Source organism: Pungitius pungitius, chromosome 7 (assembly GCF_949316345.1).
Source record: "Pungitius pungitius chromosome 7, fPunPun2.1, whole genome shotgun sequence".
NCBI lineage: Eukaryota > Metazoa > Chordata > Actinopteri > Perciformes > Gasterosteidae > Pungitius > Pungitius pungitius.
The window spans coordinates 793,884-812,631 of NC_084906.1; the positions used below are offsets into that span (position 1 = coordinate 793,884).

At 42.2% G+C, this 18,748-nt stretch overlaps 2 protein-coding genes across 4 annotated transcripts in view; one reads left to right on the plus strand and one right to left on the minus strand.

Annotated features, from left to right (window-relative positions):
• Positions 1 to 509: 509 nt before the first annotated feature.
• Positions 510 to 11,666, minus strand: LOC119217033 (tyrosine-protein kinase ZAP-70). Of its 2 annotated transcripts, none has more exons than XM_037470327.2 (13): positions 11,570 to 11,666; positions 6,266 to 6,678; positions 4,866 to 5,026; positions 4,637 to 4,775; positions 4,450 to 4,519; positions 4,276 to 4,298; positions 4,144 to 4,183; positions 3,291 to 3,495; positions 2,979 to 3,185; positions 2,473 to 2,665; positions 1,902 to 2,042; positions 1,700 to 1,812; positions 510 to 1,485 (listed from the first exon to the last, which is right to left on the minus strand). In XM_037470327.2, the coding sequence occupies exons 2-13, from the start codon at positions 6,668 to 6,670 to the stop codon at positions 1,368 to 1,370; spliced, it is 1,815 nt and encodes a 604-aa protein (XP_037326224.1). In that variant the 5' UTR covers positions 6,671 to 6,678; positions 11,570 to 11,666; the 3' UTR covers positions 510 to 1,367. The 2 variants fall into 2 exon arrangements, with proteins under 2 accessions (XP_037326224.1, XP_062419575.1); XM_062563591.1 differs by lacking the exon at positions 11,570 to 11,666 and adding an exon at positions 6,924 to 6,983.
• A 1,534-nt stretch (positions 11,667 to 13,200) lies between these two features.
• adamts10 (ADAM metallopeptidase with thrombospondin type 1 motif, 10) overlaps positions 13,201 to 18,748 on the plus strand; it is a 33,607-nt gene continuing 28,059 nt past the window's right edge. For both annotated transcript variants that reach the window (XM_037469383.2, XM_037469384.2), the window contains exons 1-2: positions 13,201 to 13,340; positions 17,819 to 18,184. In XM_037469383.2, coding sequence (XP_037325280.2) covers positions 18,082 to 18,184 — 103 coding nt within the window. In that variant the 5' untranslated portion in view covers positions 13,201 to 13,340; positions 17,819 to 18,081. The remainder of the gene's footprint in view (positions 13,341 to 17,818; positions 18,185 to 18,748) is intronic.

An 18,748-nucleotide genomic window follows, 5' to 3' on the forward strand; every position in this document is an offset into this window, starting at 1 on the left:
TTGTGCTAGGCTACATATTTACTTATTCTTCACTAAATATCGGGGGGGTTCTGTATATTTTACAACACACCATGACTGCTGTAATTATTAACATCAAAGATCAAGATTGTGCACTTGAAAGCTCATAAAATATTGCAAACCATTAGACATTTGAAGAGTGTAGCCAAATGTCTTCTTAATGTATTGTTGCGATCTCAAAATTGATTTCAAAAGCAAGGTACTAGTGAAACCATTTTTTATAAACTATTTTGAATTTTGATTAGTTTATTGATATTTCCTCGAATGTTAAGATTTTTTAAATATGTAACTATATTTACATATTGTTCCGTATATTTAAAGCATGAGTTTATATTCTTCTATTCATTTGAGATGCCGCATCTGATGTTTTACTCTGTAAAAACGTTACGCCCTCATTTTGACTAATCCTTTGTCTTCCGGTGTCGCGTCCTCTTCAGATGTTGCCCGGCGACTCAGAAGCACTTCCTCTGATGCTCTGTGACTGCAGGCAACGGGAGACTGGCGTTGACTTGAAATTAAACCACCTTAATTAAAGACATTCAAAACATGCAACAATAATATAACCACAAAAACCCGTTTATATTTTACTGATTAGATAGACCTTCTCCTACACTTACTCCTTAATGTGTATATTTCTTCTTGAAATGTAGTAAACCTTTATCATTTGTGCTTTTTATTTTGGCGGAATATTGTACATAAAATCTCCCTTGTGCTTTTACAATGCAGAAGGTTTACTGTTTATATTCTTTTGATACATGCTTAATATACATACTGATTTTATTCATTCATTTCAGGGTCTTTTGAAAACAAATTATTATATTGTTAAATTGTTATAAATAGTTTGTTGCTTTTCTGCATAATGCATGAAAATAAGAAAAATGCCTTTATTACCTGGTCAAACAAATATAAACTTCCTCTTTGTGTTGAAATAAACCAAATTATCACAATTGATCACTGGCTTTTCAAGGGATGTTAAAAGAATATTATAATATTAATAATAAGTTCTATCGGTTTATATCTACTTACATTTGGTTTGTCATAAAAAAACATGAATCGAGAGGAATAAAAAACATGAAGCACATGCTCCCATTATAGGGAGGTTGACTCTTAACATTCAAACCATGACAGACACACACACACACACACATTGAAATCCTCCTCCCATGGCGCACACACTTAACTTTACAAATGCACCTTTATTGTCTCTGAGGCCTGTTTAGCTGAATGAGAACTGTAGTCAAAGCCTGTCAGTGTGTGCCGCTGATAGGAAGCTCTTTGTTTTGCTTGTTCAGGGCCCAGTTGAAAGGATGCTTTGTCGAGCACTGGGACAGATTGGCCTTTGTTTCTCTCTACTTGATCAGCTCGGCGGTGGCTGCAGCTCCCTCCGGCTTGGCCTTGTTCGATATGGAGTAATGGTAAGACCTCATGGACTCCTCAACCTTCTTGAAGTCAGGACGCTCCTCGTGCCTAGTGAGAAAAGAGGGACAGAAAAAGTTGTTTCATGATTCATCAAATGTAACATGATGATTTGTCTTTATCTCTAAACCTGTTTTTCAGGTTGCAGTGTGCTTTTAAGAACCTGCCCACCTCACTTATGAGTCATTGTAAGTACTCACAAGTTTGTAGCTGGCAGATAGTTTAGATGTGGGATCTAAATCAGAATCAATCAATCATTTCTTACTTGTATATCCAGCATTCCTTCATCACTGTGTACATCCGCTCTGGACATGCTGTTGGACACTCCATGCGGTTCCCACTGTCAATGAAGCGCATCACCTCAGGTCCTTTCATTTTCTAGACAAGATTGGGAAAGAAAATGAGCTGTAATGGAAGCTGTCAATCACAAATGATAGACGACGGGGCTCAGCAGACACTCTTGGTACCTTGTAAGGTTTCCCTCCGTAGGTAAAGGCCTCCCACATGGTTACACCGAAACTCCACACATCACTTTTACTGGAGAACTTGTGGAAATTGATGCATTCTGGAGCATACCACTTCAGAGGCCATTTACCTGCAGTACGAGCCTGTACAACACGACATGCAGGACAACAAGCAGCGTGTCAGGCAACTTCAGTCAACTTACTGTATTTAAAGGCTTTGTGGGGCACTTTAATGGTGCTGGCTGATGCCAGATTTGTTCATTTCCAATTTTTAAATGTAAAGGTTTACTGTAGCAACATTTGATTACATGCACCATTTCAACATCTATTGCTAATTTTACTTTTGATAAAAACTTAAACCAAATAGCATCCACAGTGCAAAAGCGCCTAAAACCCCTCTCTTGTTTGGATTGATAACAGGCAGATATTATTTCCCTTAATACTGATCTGAACTACTAGATCATTTACGTTACATGTTTATTTGTTTTTTTACTAGGATGGTGGGGGGGGGGGGCTGATAATCCCTAAACACCTGTCCTTTAGTGGTTTTTTTGTCTTGCAGTGCAACAAGTACCTTGTAATAGTTGTCATCTGCTCCGAGGGCCTTAGACAGCCCAAAGTCACTGATTTTGGCAAACTGCTGCTTGACCAGCAGGACGTTACGAGCCGCCAGGTCTCTGTGCACAAAGTTCTTCTCCTCCAGATACTTCATTCCCATCGACACCTGGTGCATCAGGCTCACAATGGTCTCCACGGTTACAGTATCCCTACGTGGTCAAAAAGATGTTTCATCTCGGGCTGGGGGAGCGGTCGCTCCTTCCATCCCTGTATCAGGTTGTTGCTTGGTAAACTTTTATTTTATTATTTTATTTAGTCATTAAATACAAATTCAACCTAGAATGATATCAGTTAGTTAATCCAAGACGGTGTTAATATTTGAACGGGCCCCGGGTCACTTTGTACTTAAAAAGTTGGGCCCTGAGGTCAAAAAGGTTAAGAACCCCTGATCTGGATGACATGTAATGTAATGTAATAAACCTAAATATATGCTTTTAATGATCATCAGAGGCGTTAACTCACTTGTTGGAGGAGAGGAACTTGTTTAGGGGTCCGGCGGAGGCCATCTCCATGACCAGCATCAGATTCTCAGCATTGCACAGACCCAGCATGCGAACGATGAAGGGGTTGTCCAGCTGGTACATGATCTCCGCCTCTCTCATCATCTCCTCCCTCACCAGCTTCTCGTTTTCACTCTTCAGGACTTTGATGGCCACATCAATCTGGCCCCTGAGGGAAAGCAAACCAAAAGCGTTTGGGATGAACGTGGTGAACAAAGGCTTCTTTGGTAAAACTTACAATACAGTTAATGCTCCGTAATATTTCAGTCCTTACGACTCGGTCTTGAGGACTCCCTTCTTGACGCAGCCAAAGTTCCCCGAGCCGAGCTCCACTTCATCGATGAGCAGCTGGCTCCTCTGGATGTTGAACCTCCTCACTTCATTGGGGTTGTGGTACGGGTTGAATCCACTGCAGTCCATCGGCAGAAGCTCACGGTTAGCCGGCGCAGTGGTGACCAACTTTGAGTTTGCTGCAACAGCTGGAAAGTGAAGATGCCAAACATAAAGTGTGATGCCACTTTGATATTTGTACGTGCTATTAAATAGTCGATTTTTTTTGCTATTTAACTGATTTTTCTTTTCTTGGAAACACTGCTTTCAAAAGATTATACTTGTGTGTAACGTGTGGGTTTGGAAATGCTCCATTAACTGAAAAAGGCTTGGAGGCAGTTTTTAGCTAACAGTACTTTACCTGAGCATTTATACATTGTGCATTGTTGAACAGTGCATTGCCAGAAACTAGCAAACAATACACAAAGCCCTTTAAAATGAGTGTCACCTCCAGTGGTAACACTTAAATGCTGCTCATACATAAGAGCGTGATGATCACTTTTTATTAATATACTATAATGTAATGTACTTTTAACATTGACACTATAAGTATATTTACCAATAATAATATTGAAGAAGGTATTCTACTTGTCATTAAGTAATTTTTTTAATTTATTGTTGTAACGATCTGAACACTTCCCCCCCAGTTTTTTAATGTACTTTCTTGTTCACTGCATACTTTAAAGTCAAATATATCCAGTTCAGATACTTGATTTATCTCACCCACGTCTGATGAAAGTCATTTTAAACAGAGCATCTGTATGAGGGATGAGCCGGGTGCCCTTCAGGGGACTGACCTTGGGGGGGCGGTGTGTATCCATTTTGTCCGGCCCGCCTCTGAAGGAGAAATATTCAAATGAATGTCAGTGGAAGAAAAAACAGGCAGAATTAATAATAATAATAATAATAAGGATATTGTCAGTACTCACTGTCATAGGTAGGGTGGGTGTTTCTGAAAGATTGTGAAATGAGACTTTTAAAGTTACCATCAACTAGGCAGAATGTTACAGTTAAACCATAAAAATGAACTTTAAACTCAAGCAGTTTCACAGCAAGCACACGATGTTGACATGGCAGAGAAAAATGAATTAAATGTTCAGTACTTCCGGTGACACAGGCCTCCCCAAGAATAGTCACCAGGCCGTCAGCTTTCATCTTCAGGTACTCCACCAGCTGGAAATGTTGAGATAACATAATATTTGATTTACTATGAAACAGAAATGACTGTATTCCTTTATCTTAAACACAGTCACGCATGTAACACAAGACAAAAAGGGTTTGACGGCCGACCTGCCACACTGTGTCAAACTTGGTTCCCTCTGGCATGGAGTACTTCCCTGACTTGTCCTGGAGGATCTGGTAATGGTACACCGTTTTCCCGTACATCATGGAGAGAGCAAAGCTGCCCGACTCCTCTCTGTCTCTGATCCTGAGGAACCAAAAACAGCGTTGCTGGCAAAACGTTGACCTTGTGCCGGCAAAGAAAGTGCAGAAAGAAAAACTCCCCTGAGCAACTTACAGAAACTTTCCGTCTGGTTGTGCTCCAGAGTAAAGCCGCCTCTCCCCTTCCTGCCGGGTGACTTTGCCGTGGTACCAGGGCATCTTCTCGTGGGCCGTGGTGGCGATCAGTTTCTCCAGCTGAGGAGCTTGGCTGATGATGGCCTGCTCCATGGCTTCTCCCTACAAAAGCATCCAACGAAAATTCTTAAATTTAGACTTATTGGCCTGCTTCAAGACCCCCATATGAACCAAACGTTGTACTGTTGCAGCTGGTAGACTTGTAACTAGTTTTCACTTCTTAAATACGGTCAGTTCAGTAACTACCAATCACCAACGGAGGATAGAACTCTCCCAAATGAATGTGCCTCTGTTTTACCTTTCTTTAATCTTACTCCTTTCTATATTTTTTACATCGGATCATTTCTAATGTAGTAGTGCAGTAATGCTTTGTATATAACACGTTTTTTACCTGTTTTTATTTCAATGTAACTTGCAGTAGAAAGAACATTTCCTTATAAATGTGTTTACAGACGTAAAGTACCTGAGGAGTACCTGAGTAGATCCACTTTGGTTACTCACTGCTAACTGGTCCCACTGCAGAGACTATGAATTCTTCCCCCTGAACACAGCTGGGAGTCCACAAAACATCTGGAGCCGGTTTGGCTCTTTAGCAGAAGCACACCACTAATAAAAGGCTACTGGTCTCAGTGTGTGACTGTCTGCAGCCGGAGACAAATTATAACACTACAGGACTTTGGATTGAAGTTTTACATCCGGGAGCCAGACCTCAAAGTGAGTGAACGATAATACGGAAATTAAAAGGTGCACCTGGAGATTCTTCTTATTTTGCTTTGTCTGTGGATGCGTTCTGTAATTTGGGGGACCCGACCTGTGGAGGAAGAAGTACTCCGATACCTTTACCCGCTATTAGTGTTATTACGATAATGCACAAATACAACTTTGAAAGTGTTGTATGAGTCAGTAAAGTGGTTCCCAACCTACGGCCCGCGTCTTTCAGAACGGTCACCAGATATCAGAGGGAGAGCAAAGAAGAAGCAGATGAAGGCTCTATTTCAGGTGCGTGGGAAATAATTCAAATCCGCCCCTCGTTTTGGAAAAACCCCAAAAGGCCTTTTTAGCACAGGGGTCACAGGCCAAATGCCTGAGAAAGGCAGATGATTTGAACTTGATTTAATGTGTTGTATTTTAAATATGGATCACATTTCTGTGTTTTATATAAAATCACAGTTACTATATCTGTCAAATGAATGAAGTGTAGTAAAATAGTAGGCCACAATATTTTCTCTAAATCTTAGTGGCGCACACTTGAAGCTACCTCAATCATTTATTAAGTGTATTGATAATGGAGGCCCCTACATTTGAACTCCTGAAGACTGAACCTCCTCAGCAGAGCCTCACCTCCAGGTTCCAGGTCTGCTTCACGTACTCCCTCAGCATGTTTTCCCTCACGCTGTCGAACACGCCGGGCCGTATCCCGGTGTCCGGGGAGCGCAGGCAGGGCTTCCTCAGGGTGCACACCAGCCCGTCGGGGTCTCTGCTGTAGAACTCACAGAGCTCGGCGGGCCCACAGTGGGGCTTCCCTCCCGCCAGGCAGTACGTCCCGTTGAGCTGCTTCTCCACGGGGTAATGGTGAAACTCCACGCCCCACACCACGGAGAGCACGTAGCCCCCCAGGCTGCGGAGACACTGCCTCAGCAAGAAGATGCCGTCGGCCATGCCGGCCAGCTTCAGGTGCTGCTCGGCCTCCGAGCGGCTGATGCTGCCGTAGTAGAACGGCAGCTCGGCGGCCGGGTCGATGGACATGGCAGAATCTGGGAGAGACCAGACGGATGTGGATGATGGAAATGAATTACAGAGACAAGACAGCAAAAAGCATTTGAGGGACAATGAAAAAGCTGGAGGTCTGTTCTATGGCGACTCGGCACACCAACATCTGACTTCACAGCCCCCCCCATCCACCGCCTGCTCAAGCAATCACACTTCTCATCTACCGCATAGAAAATTAGGATCTACATGGAAATATAGAGAAAGGAAAAAACAGCGTCATCCAGTGAACCTCAACTCCTCTTCGTCTCGGGTCTGTCAGCTCCACACAGACAAGCTGCGGGGTGTCATGTGTCTGGATGATGTTCACAAGAAGCACCCGCACGTATAGACACGGCTTCAAAGGCGCCGAATGACAAACTGGTGACAAAAGCCACAACAGGAAGTTGCAGTCCGCCCTCGCAGCCTCCTTTATCCAACATCTTGTTCTTCCGTTGAACAGGTGCTTTTTGCTTCGAGAAAATTCCTTCTGCTTTAGAGACACAAGTTTGTAAATGTTCCTTCGCGCGAGGGAGACTTCACGGGGGAATAGAACCCAGAACATCTTTAAAACAACTGCAACATGGTGTGTCTGTTAGGGATCTGATGTGAGGCTTCAGTAGTGGCGAAGACATCAAGAAAAGATTAAAATAAAGTAGGTTTTTTATGATAGCAGAACATTTTATGATCTCTACCAGATAAAACCAGGACGTGAGGTCACACCACGCAGAGAAAAGAACATCTGTATATGCAGAAGAGCTTGTAATGTGATGAAGATATCAAGATAAGATATGATATTATGACATATCACATCAAACTACAGAATATTCAAAAGGAAAAGAAAATTCAGTTTGTTTTGAAGTTAAAAGTCCAAGATTCCGTGTTGAAAAGACTAGTGAAAAAATAAATAAATGGTTTCACTTAAGTTGAGGTAAACTGTTTTTAATGTATTATCCCTTCATGTAATGTAATAAATGGAAAAGCTCCAACCCGCATTTATTGAAATGTGTTTAAGTGTCTTAGAGAAGAAGATAAACCTCAGCTTCCTGGCTACAAAGCCAAAGTGCTGCTGCCCACATCCACAGTGGACAACCGAGCACAAACATCTAGACGCCACAAGACATAAAGGACACACCACAACAAAGACCTCTAGACTGGAAGATGTGGACCAACAAACATCTGCAGGTTCCAGCCTGCAACATGTTAGTGTCACAGTTGTTGGGTTGGTTTTATTTTGTCTGGTCCTTTTTGTCTTATCATTTCCTGTTTTATTTATTTATTTTATTTTGTCTTCTGGTCACTTACCTCAATCATTTGAATTGAGAATTGAGTGATTTGGATTTTGTAAGATTTTGTATCATTTAGATTTAGGTGAATGGTTAAAGTTCTCGTGCTCTTTTGTTTCCTCCGTAAGGAGGGTTTTTGTTCCGATAATCGTTCATATTAAGGAGGGTTTTTGGTTCGATCATCGTTCATATTAAGGAGGGTTTTTGGTTCGATAATCGTTCATATTAAGGAGGGTTTTTGGTTCGATAATCGTTCATATTAAGGAGGGTTTTTGGTTCGATAATCGTTCATATTAAGGAGGGTTTTTGGTTCGATAATCGTTCATATTAAGGAGGGTTTTTGGTTCGATAATCGTTCATATTAAGGAGGGTTTTTGGTTCAATAATCGTTCATATTAAGGAGGGTTTTTGGTTCAATAATCGTTCATATTAAGGAGGGTTTTTGGTTCGATAATCGTTCATATTAAGGAGGGTTTTTGGTTCGATAATCGTTCATATTAAGGAGGGTTTTTGGTTCAATAATCGTTCATATTAAGGAGGGTTTTTGGTTCGATAATCGTTCATATTAAGGAGGGTTTTTGGTTCAATAATCGTTCATATTAAGGAGGGTTTTTGGTTCAATAATCGTTCATATTAAGGAGGGTTTTTGGTTCGATAATCGTTCATATTAAGGAGGGTTTTTGGTTCGATAATCGTTCATATTAAGGAGGGTTTTTGGTTCGATCATCGTTCATATTAAGGAGGGTTTTTGGTTCGATAATCGTTCATATTAAGGAGGGTTTTTGGTTCGATCATCGTTCATATTAAGGAGGGTTTTTGGTTCAATAATCGTTCATATTAAGGAGGGTTTTTGGTTCGATCATCGTTCATATTAAGGAGGGTTTTTGGTTCAATAATCGTTCATATTAAGGAGGGTTTTTGGTTCAATAATCGTTCATATTAAGGAGGGTTTTTGGTTCAATAATCGTTCATATTAAGGAGGGTTTTTGGTTCAATAATCGTTCATATTAAGGAGGGTTTTTGGTTCAATAATCGTTCATATTAAGGAGGGTTTTTGGTTCGATAATCGTTCATATTAAGGAGGGTTTTTGGTTCGATAATCGTTCATATTAAGGAGGGTTTTTGGTTCAATAATCGTTCATATTAAGGAGGGTTTTTGGTTCGATCATCGTTCATATTAAGGAGGGTTTTTGGTTCAATAATCGTTCATATTAAGGAGGGTTTTTGGTTCGATAATCGTTCATATTAAGGAGGGTGTTTGGTTCGATAATCGTTCATATTAAGGAGGGTTTTTGTTTAGTGACGTTGCCTCTGCAGAAAGAGTGCTTAGCCGTTATTTTGATAAAGTTAAGTCTTTTTTTGTTTTCCTCCTAGAGCGGAGTGACTTTTGTTTGATCATTTGTGGAGCCACACCTAAACTATTTTTTGGAAGAAGTGTGTTCTAGATAATGTTAGCTCGGCTTGGAGAGATTCAGTCTATAGACGACAAATCCCTTGTAAACCCTGCATCGGGGTTCTGCCGGTCATACGGCTCCTCAACCGGGAGATACGGAACCACAAAGGCCAACGTTGGTGAGAGATGAGGTGACACATTACAGAACCAACAGCGTCACGTCTTTCCTTTTCTTTCGTCTCAAGGCGCTTAAACTGACAGAAACTAAATACACATAGTGCATAAAAAATGCTTTTGTAAATGAGGTGTTGCATAGTGAGCAGATGGTGAGCCAGTGGGAAGTGGAAAAAGTAATGTACGTTAATGTAAGTGACGGATCTACAGACTGCTCATAGAGGGGAAACTTTTTCTGATATTATTCAGGTCACTGATTTTAAATAAAATATAAATTAATACAAAACAACCCACCAAAAGTCAAACTCATCAATTAAAGCAACACAATTATCACAAGTAAAATTTTTATTTTACTGAGCTAAAATCGCTCTGTTGAACTCAAGTTAACATACGTGCGTTTATCCACAACTATGCTGTGTAGTTTAAGAGTATAACAAGAAAATAACTTCACATCCACTCTCGCAGCTCGGAACGACTGCACCGAGGCACGTGTGTTTCCAGCTAAACGCTAACATTGTTGTTGTTGTGCTTTTAGTGTAACACAACACCCAAACTGACTCTAAGATGTCCAAACTTCCATAGCACGCTAGCGTGGGCATTGGGTAAATAGTGACCTCTTTATGTCGGCCTGAAAAGAGCAAAAACACAAAAAGCAAAGCATCCCAACAGCGTACAGACGCAGCAGCTTATTGGTGCAGAGACACAGTGATGTAAGTGATGTCATTGGGCTTCTAATCTCCCAGATCTATTTTTGTTGTTATTTGTAGATCATGAGATTCTTATTGAGATCCCTTTCAGCTTTTAAAGGGATTTTAGTCCATGATTATTTTGCTTGTGTTACTAGCATGTGGGGTTAGTTCTTATGTCACTCACAGCATTCCTCCTCATATTTAGCAGCATTTGAGACTGTGTGAGCATCCTCCACATACAGATATTTTGCCCTTTTAACCCTCCCACAGCAACAGAATCACTTTTTTTTTCAACGATGATTATAAAATGGCAAAAGCCGTTGGCTGACTTGGAAAAGAGACTCGTTTGTGTTGGGGGGCCGAAACGCTCCAAACTGAATCATAGCTTCCTGCATTTATGGAAACAAATGACATTCAAATATTCAGTTTGCATGTGAAAGATTTAGATTATAATACTCCAGAGTTTAAGAAAATGGAACATTTTAAAACATTTTTAGATTTAAATACTTTATCTTACATACACAATCAGAAAATCAATAGTTCCATTTCTGTCTTTTTGAACAAATAAAATACATGAGACTCCAGCAGCAAGCTGTTAGTGAAACTTAATTAAGGTTCAAATTGTCTGTGAACTCTTTCACACTGTTAATTACGCTGCACATTGTGTGCATTTATCCCTCGCACTGCTTTCCAAACCAATGTCGTCCGACTGCGGCTGGAACATTTTACAGAAATGCCTTCGTCCAGGAACCAAAAATACATCCCGTAATTTTAAGAAAAGTAACAGGCGATAAAAGACACACGCAAAGATCTTTTGACCCATTTTTGGTTTTCCATTTCAAGGCACAATGAAGGCAGCTATTTATATTTTGGCACATGTAATCTTACATTTTGTAAGCCAGCGCAACAATGCCTCGATCCGACTGTGGGGCCCACATACTTTTGTTCTTTTTTACAGCTGCGCAAATACAAAAATCAACACAATTTTAAAAAAAGGAGAGCTTTTTTTTTCTTCTTTTTTTTAGATTCAAAGAATAAATGCTAATATAAATAGATTGAATAGATCATTCAGGTTCAGAGATTCAATTTGGATTGAATTGCTGTCGGTTACTTTGAACACAGCTAACTGCTTTTATTAAACAACTGTAAACTGAAACGTGTGGTTTCAAATATGTGTCATTGATTAGAGAAAAATAAACCTCATTAACAAGGTCGAGTTATTTACATTTTTTGTCTCTCTCTTTTTTGTCTTTCTCAAATCATAACCTTTTGTATTGTCTTTTCATTTTTAAAGTCTCTGTAATCCACCGATACAAAACAAGTTAAAGCAGAAATACATTTAAAAAAAACTACTTACAGTTTTCACTGCTTCAACAGTAGAGCGATGCTGTTGCTTTAGAGACAAAGTAGTATCTGTTAATCTGACACCAGAGTAGGTAAGGATGTGAACACGTGGGGGTTAGAGACAATGACACACACACACCCACGCACACACACACACACACACACGCACACACACACACATTGTGGAGACTGTTATGTTTATTCCCTGCTTGGGTGGGTCTGGATGAGAGATTGATGGTGGTTGTTCAATTAAAAATCTCTACCAGAAAATATATATTTCTCTAAATCTAATGTAAAACTATTACTTCACACATGATATTGGTTAGCACTGCTTAGCTTAGCATGCTGAGCAAAAACAGCTGAGTGATCTTACTGTCTAAAGGGAAACTAAATAAAATAAAAGTTATTTCACTTTAATTATTGTGTCGATAGAACAAACTTAACAATACATTGTTAATTAATCATCTTTAGAAGAGCAGGGGGTATAACCCCTTTTTCCACTCCCTATGCTAAGCTAACTCCAGTCCTTGTTACTTCAACTTTAGCTGGTGCTACACAACTACCATATAAACTAACGTTAGTTACACTCAAATCATTTGTATGAAGCCATTATGCCACGTACACAGACCACACCGACACCTGTGCACTGACCGCGGTGTCGATAGCAGGGTTAGATTAACCCGCCCCCCAAACCCCCCCACCCCCACGGCTGCAGCTGCGTCCTTGGAGTCGTAGACCAGGCAGCCAATCAGCAGGAGCCTCTAAATCAAGTCCAACAGATGGAAGAAAAACGGACCGGAAAAGGTTTACCTTCAAAACAAAAGCCGGAATCACTACTATTATTTTAGCGATGGGCTTTTTCTCTCTCATTCGGACACCCATACAGATTACTAACAGGTCAACAAGCGGTCACCCTTTTCCATCGTCACAGCTAAAAACATTTACAAAAATGAATTACAGGAAATACATGATTATACAGTGCAAGTTTGAATTGGTGCCATTTAGGTACATCCGTTATGTTTCTTTGGTGCCATTTTCTGCATGATGCCATTTTTAATGCCATATAAAATGATATTTTTTCTCCTCTGTTGTGCATTAATAAAATGCACTAATGACATACTTATATGATGAAACATTTTTTATATCAATGCCTCTTGTTCTGTTTAGTCAATCTTAGCATTAGGATAACCTCACGCAAATCAATATTAAAGGACACTATAATAACCATGTTGCTAATCTCAATTGTTGAAACAAGCTGTGGTCAATATTGCTGATTTTTCGAATATTCATTGACTACTACCGTAACCTAAATACCTGGAATCTGCAAAAGTTTAAAAAAAAATCATCTGAAAAAATCTGAGGGTTTGTGGTACAGATTTGAGATTTTAATTAACACAGTAGTATCTTAGACAAAGATCTGTTTTCTTTTTTCTACATCAATGATGCCACATGGGGGGGGAATGAAGGAATTGAATGCTAAACATTCCCAAAGTTGGGCGATGAAAAATCCATAGAGGTCTTAATCAAGTCATATCAATAAACCCGAATAAACGTTCAGCTAAGCTCTTCATGTCACCCCCTTTTTGAAGACACGACTTTTATTTTGCAAGTTGTAACCGGAAGTGAAAAAATCCCAGTTTGGGTAAATCGACATCAGACTGCGGCTCCGTGTGGTTCTGGAGGTGGAAACAGTCGAGTCTCCTCAGTCACCCGCCGGCGCCGCCTCCTCTCCGGTCTGCAGCGGAGGACACGGGACAGACTTCTGCACGAAGACACGGGGGAAGGTAGGTCAGCGCTGCTTGCGTCTCCGTGCACTCCTCTGCAGGACGACGGTCATGACATGGTGCCGGCAGCCGGCCCCCATCAACTCTAGAAACCCTCATTTCTCCATGACGTGTTTCTGCAGAGGCTCACTTGGTCCTTACAGGCTTTTTTCAGAGTGGCCTAGTGTCGTCCACCGGGGGGACATGTCACTTCCCAATGGAAGACAACCGCAAAGAAACGCTTTACCCTATAAACTATTAAACATTTGATAAGGATTGATCTGTTAAAACCCTCAAACTTGCTCCAGCTCACTTTGAGGTAATCCAATGTAACGCAGCTATATAACGTAATTAGGCTGGATGTGGTATTTATTCCACATGGATGGGAATCGGTGCTCACTGAGTGAACAGCAGTGAACATCAGCTGCTTTTGTAACAATCTGCAGATGAATGTCTATTTGTCATCGTAGTTGCATTGTTAAAATGTGTGCAGCCTCATTCAATTGTATGTATTTCAGTTTTCTTATGCAGACATAGATTCTTTTTTTGGCCACACACACATGCTTGCACACTGGAGATGAATGATCCACGTTTTTCCTCCGATGCTTCATCTAAACAAGGACTGTGTGTTTACCCCTGAATGTATTTCTGTGAAGATTTGTGCAGAATTTATTGCCGTAATCTTTATGTAAGGCTAGATGAGGTGTTGATGTGGCACCAAAAACTTGAATGCTGATAGGTGACAGTTGTAACACTGAATTTCATTATAAAGAAACGTTACATCACTAATACACACCTCGACAAACACACACATTTACTTGTATTCATTTGAACTCCATCAGTGCCCCGATGGGACGGATCAAGATAATTGCTGAAACAATTAGTTAAACCTTTTCATTCTCACAAAATGCAAAGATTTTCAGCTTTCTTTGTCTTGCATGACAATTGTCCTGCATGCTAAGTACATTTGGGCTTTTGGGAGTCATACATAACTTTAAAGCTATGCAGAAAGCTATATTATAAGAGACAGAAAGAGAAAAGCTTCCACTACCATATGTGCTGCGTTCCCAGTATTACCGACTGACTCACTTTGTGTCGAGTCAGCTCTTGCTCTCACTAAATATTGTTTTTAGACTCAAGAGGCACATTATTCAGAGTTAGGGAAGCACATTCAAGGTTCTCTGGCCTGTTTATGTTCCTACTTTTCATCTGCACACTGTTTATTTGGGGAAATTGTGAAAGGAACCTCCGCCTTTTTCTCTTTCTGTCTTTGCACCAGACGAATAGAATGAGAGTTTAGTCTAGAAACAACCCCCCCCCCCCCACCGTCTCGATTTCTTCTATCACCTGCTCAAGGTTCCATGTGGAGATCGGTGTGAAGCTCGACTTCTCGGGGCAGTCATTGCTGCTGGATCCGGCTTAACGCTTCCTCTGACTTGTGACGTCGGTGTCATTCGATCCCACAGCCTCATGGAGCTGCAACTCCAGTTTGACAGAATGAGAAACTCAACTTAAAACTGAATCCTCAGCGACTCCCTGATCAAAGTGGAAACTGTGTGTGTGTGTGTGTGTGTGTGTGTGTGTGTGTGTGTGAATGGCGGGGAGTGCTAGACTCGAAGCTAAGCTGAGCTGGGACACTTAGCATCTGTTCGCTCCACACAGCCTTTACTTTGAGACGGTCATATGGCTTTGATTAGTGTGCTAGTTTTCGGATAGCTCGGCCCTCCCTGGCAACAGCTAAAGACAAGGACAGCATAGTTAGCCCTAGTCTTCTCAAACGACTCGCTCTACATCTGTTACACTACATTAAACACACCATTTAATAGTGGATGACAAGATGAAAGAAGGACGTGTCAAAACGGGATCCACTGGCTTGACAACAATGACATTTTGGCCCGCAAATTCCCACCTAATCATCCCGACGTGTCCAACTTCCCTCTCTCTCTCCCTCTCTCTCTTGTTAACAACCACCCCTTTCTTCTCCCCTCTCACTTTTCTCTTTTTGCAAATTGTGATTGCATTGGAAATGATGTGGCCTGTCTGCAGAGCCTTTTCTCCCTCTGCTGTGATTGCAGCTCTATGCTCGATACTCTCGGCTTAACCCGAGCGGAGCTGGGAGGGGGGAGCTGGTGTGTGCGCCTGCTTGGCCTGCTGACAAACATACATTTTTGGTTTGGCTCAAAAGTGATTAGAAACCACAGTAAGAGTTCTGCCCACGGGACCCACGAGAGGCCTGCGACACACGTCCCTCTGCTCCTCTTTGCTAAAGGAGTTCCTGTCATTTACACAGAAAGATGTGCACGCATGTTGTTGTTTAGATTTGTCCTTTGAAGCAGTTGTGCTTAAAGAGCACCAAGGGACAGTTAAGTGGGGTCCGATTCATCATCTTGTTTAAATAAACAGAAAGCGAGTTAGTGGTAATGAAAAGCACTTGATATCAAGCTACACGTTTTAATAACCCCACAATAAATCGAGACCAGAAGAAATAATGGAAATAAAGGGGGAGTTTGACTTGTGCAGGAAATGACCCGAAAGCCGGAGGGGAGGGGAAGAGAGAGAGAGACTTTCAGTTGTTCCACGTATGAGGGAAGCCGCAACAGCGCTGAGACCCAAGCGCGCTCTGCTGTTCCTGTACCTTTCTGCTGCTGTTGGAAATGATTTAAGAGCTCTTTTCAGCTCATTCCTGCACACTCGGTTCAGGGTATTAACACTGGAGAATGGCTCTCCCAGCTGGCTCAAAGAACCTTACACTGCGCCGCCTCTCTTTTACCCCCCCCCCCCCCCCCCCCCGGGCCTTGCGCTGGTTCTTTTTCAGGAGGGAACGTGTTCCCTCGTCACCAAAAGGTTTCCCATCTGCTTCCGATTACCTTTGGCTGCAGTTGGTTAACCGCCAGCCATCTGGGCCGGTGTGGCGTCTCCGCTCGCCTCTTCCCTCCCCAGGCGGCACTGAGGGTGGGATGGGGGGGGGGGGGCTTGGATAGGAGAGAACCGGGTGGGCAGACTTTACTGGAGAAAAGCAACGGTTGTTTTTTTTAGCTGACACTGCGATCCACAGCCAGGAAACTCAAGTCAAAGAGGAGGGCACCATGGAAATGGGACTCTTGATCCTGGCTCTGGTTTTTTTTTTTAATGGGTATCGTGGGTCTAGTTATTTTTCCATTGTTATTATAAAGCAGACTCTCACTTATGTTGGTAAGTATTCAAATTTGAATAGTGCTCAATTATAAAGGAACTTGGTGTTTATGTTTAGCGCTGGACAAATATATATTAGAAGTGTGGAAAAGACCTAAAAAGATTTCAATCTGTAATGTCCTTCAGATGATCATTGGGTGCCGTCATTCGAACTCACTTTCATTTTAAAAACCACTAGGACAGAACCCAGTCCCAAATACGAGGGTCATGTCTCGCCAGGCTGCACTTAGGAAATGGATGTCATGAGACATTTTTATAATTAGCCCCAAAGCAACAGGGCTCGTATTGCTCACCTGTTTGGTTTGTCCACCTGTCCTTTGAGTCCCAGGTGAATAACAGCAACATTAAATAGATCACTGCTCACATCCACAGATTAAGCACAACAATGATGTGTCATTGGTTTAGAGTTGGATTGTAACCTTAAACCGTAAAATGTTTGAAAGAATAGAAGGTAACATGCTGCTTTTCAACCTGAGCCAACAGAACGCGGCCGTGTTTGGACCGAGACGCTGATTGCTCTCTGTTGTATGTTCGATGTCTGGTCAGTTTGTATCTCTGAGAATTATTTGTTTTAAGGTGGTTTATTTCTTGTGTTAAAACAAGGACTCTCAGAAACCCCCCCCCCCCCCCGTGTGGCTCAGGCTGTGATCTCCACAGCGCTCCACCCTTTGTCTCGCATGTAAACAAACGTCCTATAGGCCCTCGTACCATCCATCTGCTGGCCAGGACGCCAGCCAATTAGTAAGCTGTACAGTCAGGCAGGCAGCCAGCCGACCAGCAGCCAGCCAGCGAAGCAGCGATGGCGACCTGCTGCTCCTCCGAAATTGGCTCATTTTACCCCTAGAGCCTCTGACATAATACCCACTTCAAGCCCTGTTTTGGGCATTAAGTGCAGATTTTTACAAGATCAATGGCTTCCTTTGTGTTTGAACTCTTTCCGGTGGGCGGGCAGCTTAAGGAGCGGGGCCCCCCCCCGGGGGCCCCAGGTTGGGACCTGCTGTTGTCTCTGGTCATCAGAGTGAAAGACATGGTGTGTGCCCTTCGCCAAAGCCAAGATTGATTAGCTGGAGGAACAATGCAGGACAAGGCGGTCTTTCACCGGACGCTGAATATGAACTGGGTGGATTTGTCTTGCTAGACTGGGAACTACACGGGTCAATGGGATCTCAGACCCCCCCCCCCCCCCCCCCTCTCTCTCTCTCTCTCGGTCTGTGTTTCCATCGCCCTTGTTGCCCTATTCTTTTTTTTTCTCAAACACCCTTCTCCTTGGCCTTCTTCTCCCTCATTGAATTGTTTCTTTCCCACAGGGCTACAGAGAGGAGTCCAATGCTGCTAGGTCTAGGTTCTCCACGAGGACTCGTCCAGGCTCCATCACCACTTGCTGACCAACACCCTTTGGAGGCTGCTATGTCCGTCTGAGCCCACCGATCCTGCTGCAGTCATGGCCCGACAGAGCACTGCGCTGGCCCGTTGCTAGGTGGCAGGGCATCCGAGAGGGCAGAAGACATGTTGGGACAGAGGCCCGGAGACCACTGCACTGAATTCTGTTACTGTAGCTGCTGTAGTAACCATGGAAACGCTACAGAGGGCTGGTCTGGTCTGCATTGTCATCGTCATCGCGGTTGCCACCGGGGCCGAAGGAGGTCAGAAAAATGAGTTCTCCCAGTCGCAAGGTGAGAGGAGGCGATGATGTTCCTCGGGCTCCTTAGCTCTGAGGTTCAGCCTGTTGTGAGCTGTAGGCGCATTTCAATCTAAATACTTTTAGTTGTGTATAATAATGTTCACTGTAAAAATAGGCCCTTATGTGCAGTTTGCCTCCACATAGCAAAGCGATGCAGGCTTTATAACCTCGATGCCAGATCTTGTTACTTTGTCAATTTATCAAAATTAACATATGCATATTTTCAAAATCTCTACTGAGACATAGAACACACATTGGAGATTGTCTGTAAGAAATATTCCTCGCGGAGGTGTTGAAGAAAGACGAGGAGTCCTATCGACAACGACATTTAAATGTCATTAATGTAATTGAGGAAAAAATGTTGATTCAAGAAGTTCAATCACGTTCAAGTGTTTCTGAGGCAAAGAGAAGCTTAAAGAAACGTGTTCTTTAATTACCGTGTGGTCATCCTGCTCTGGTCTTGGAGGTCGCAGCCCGGGCTGCATAACAAATGTTGACCTTTTCAAACCAATGTCAAAGAGTGTTGGATACCTGAGTTAGAAAGGAGCATGGTATT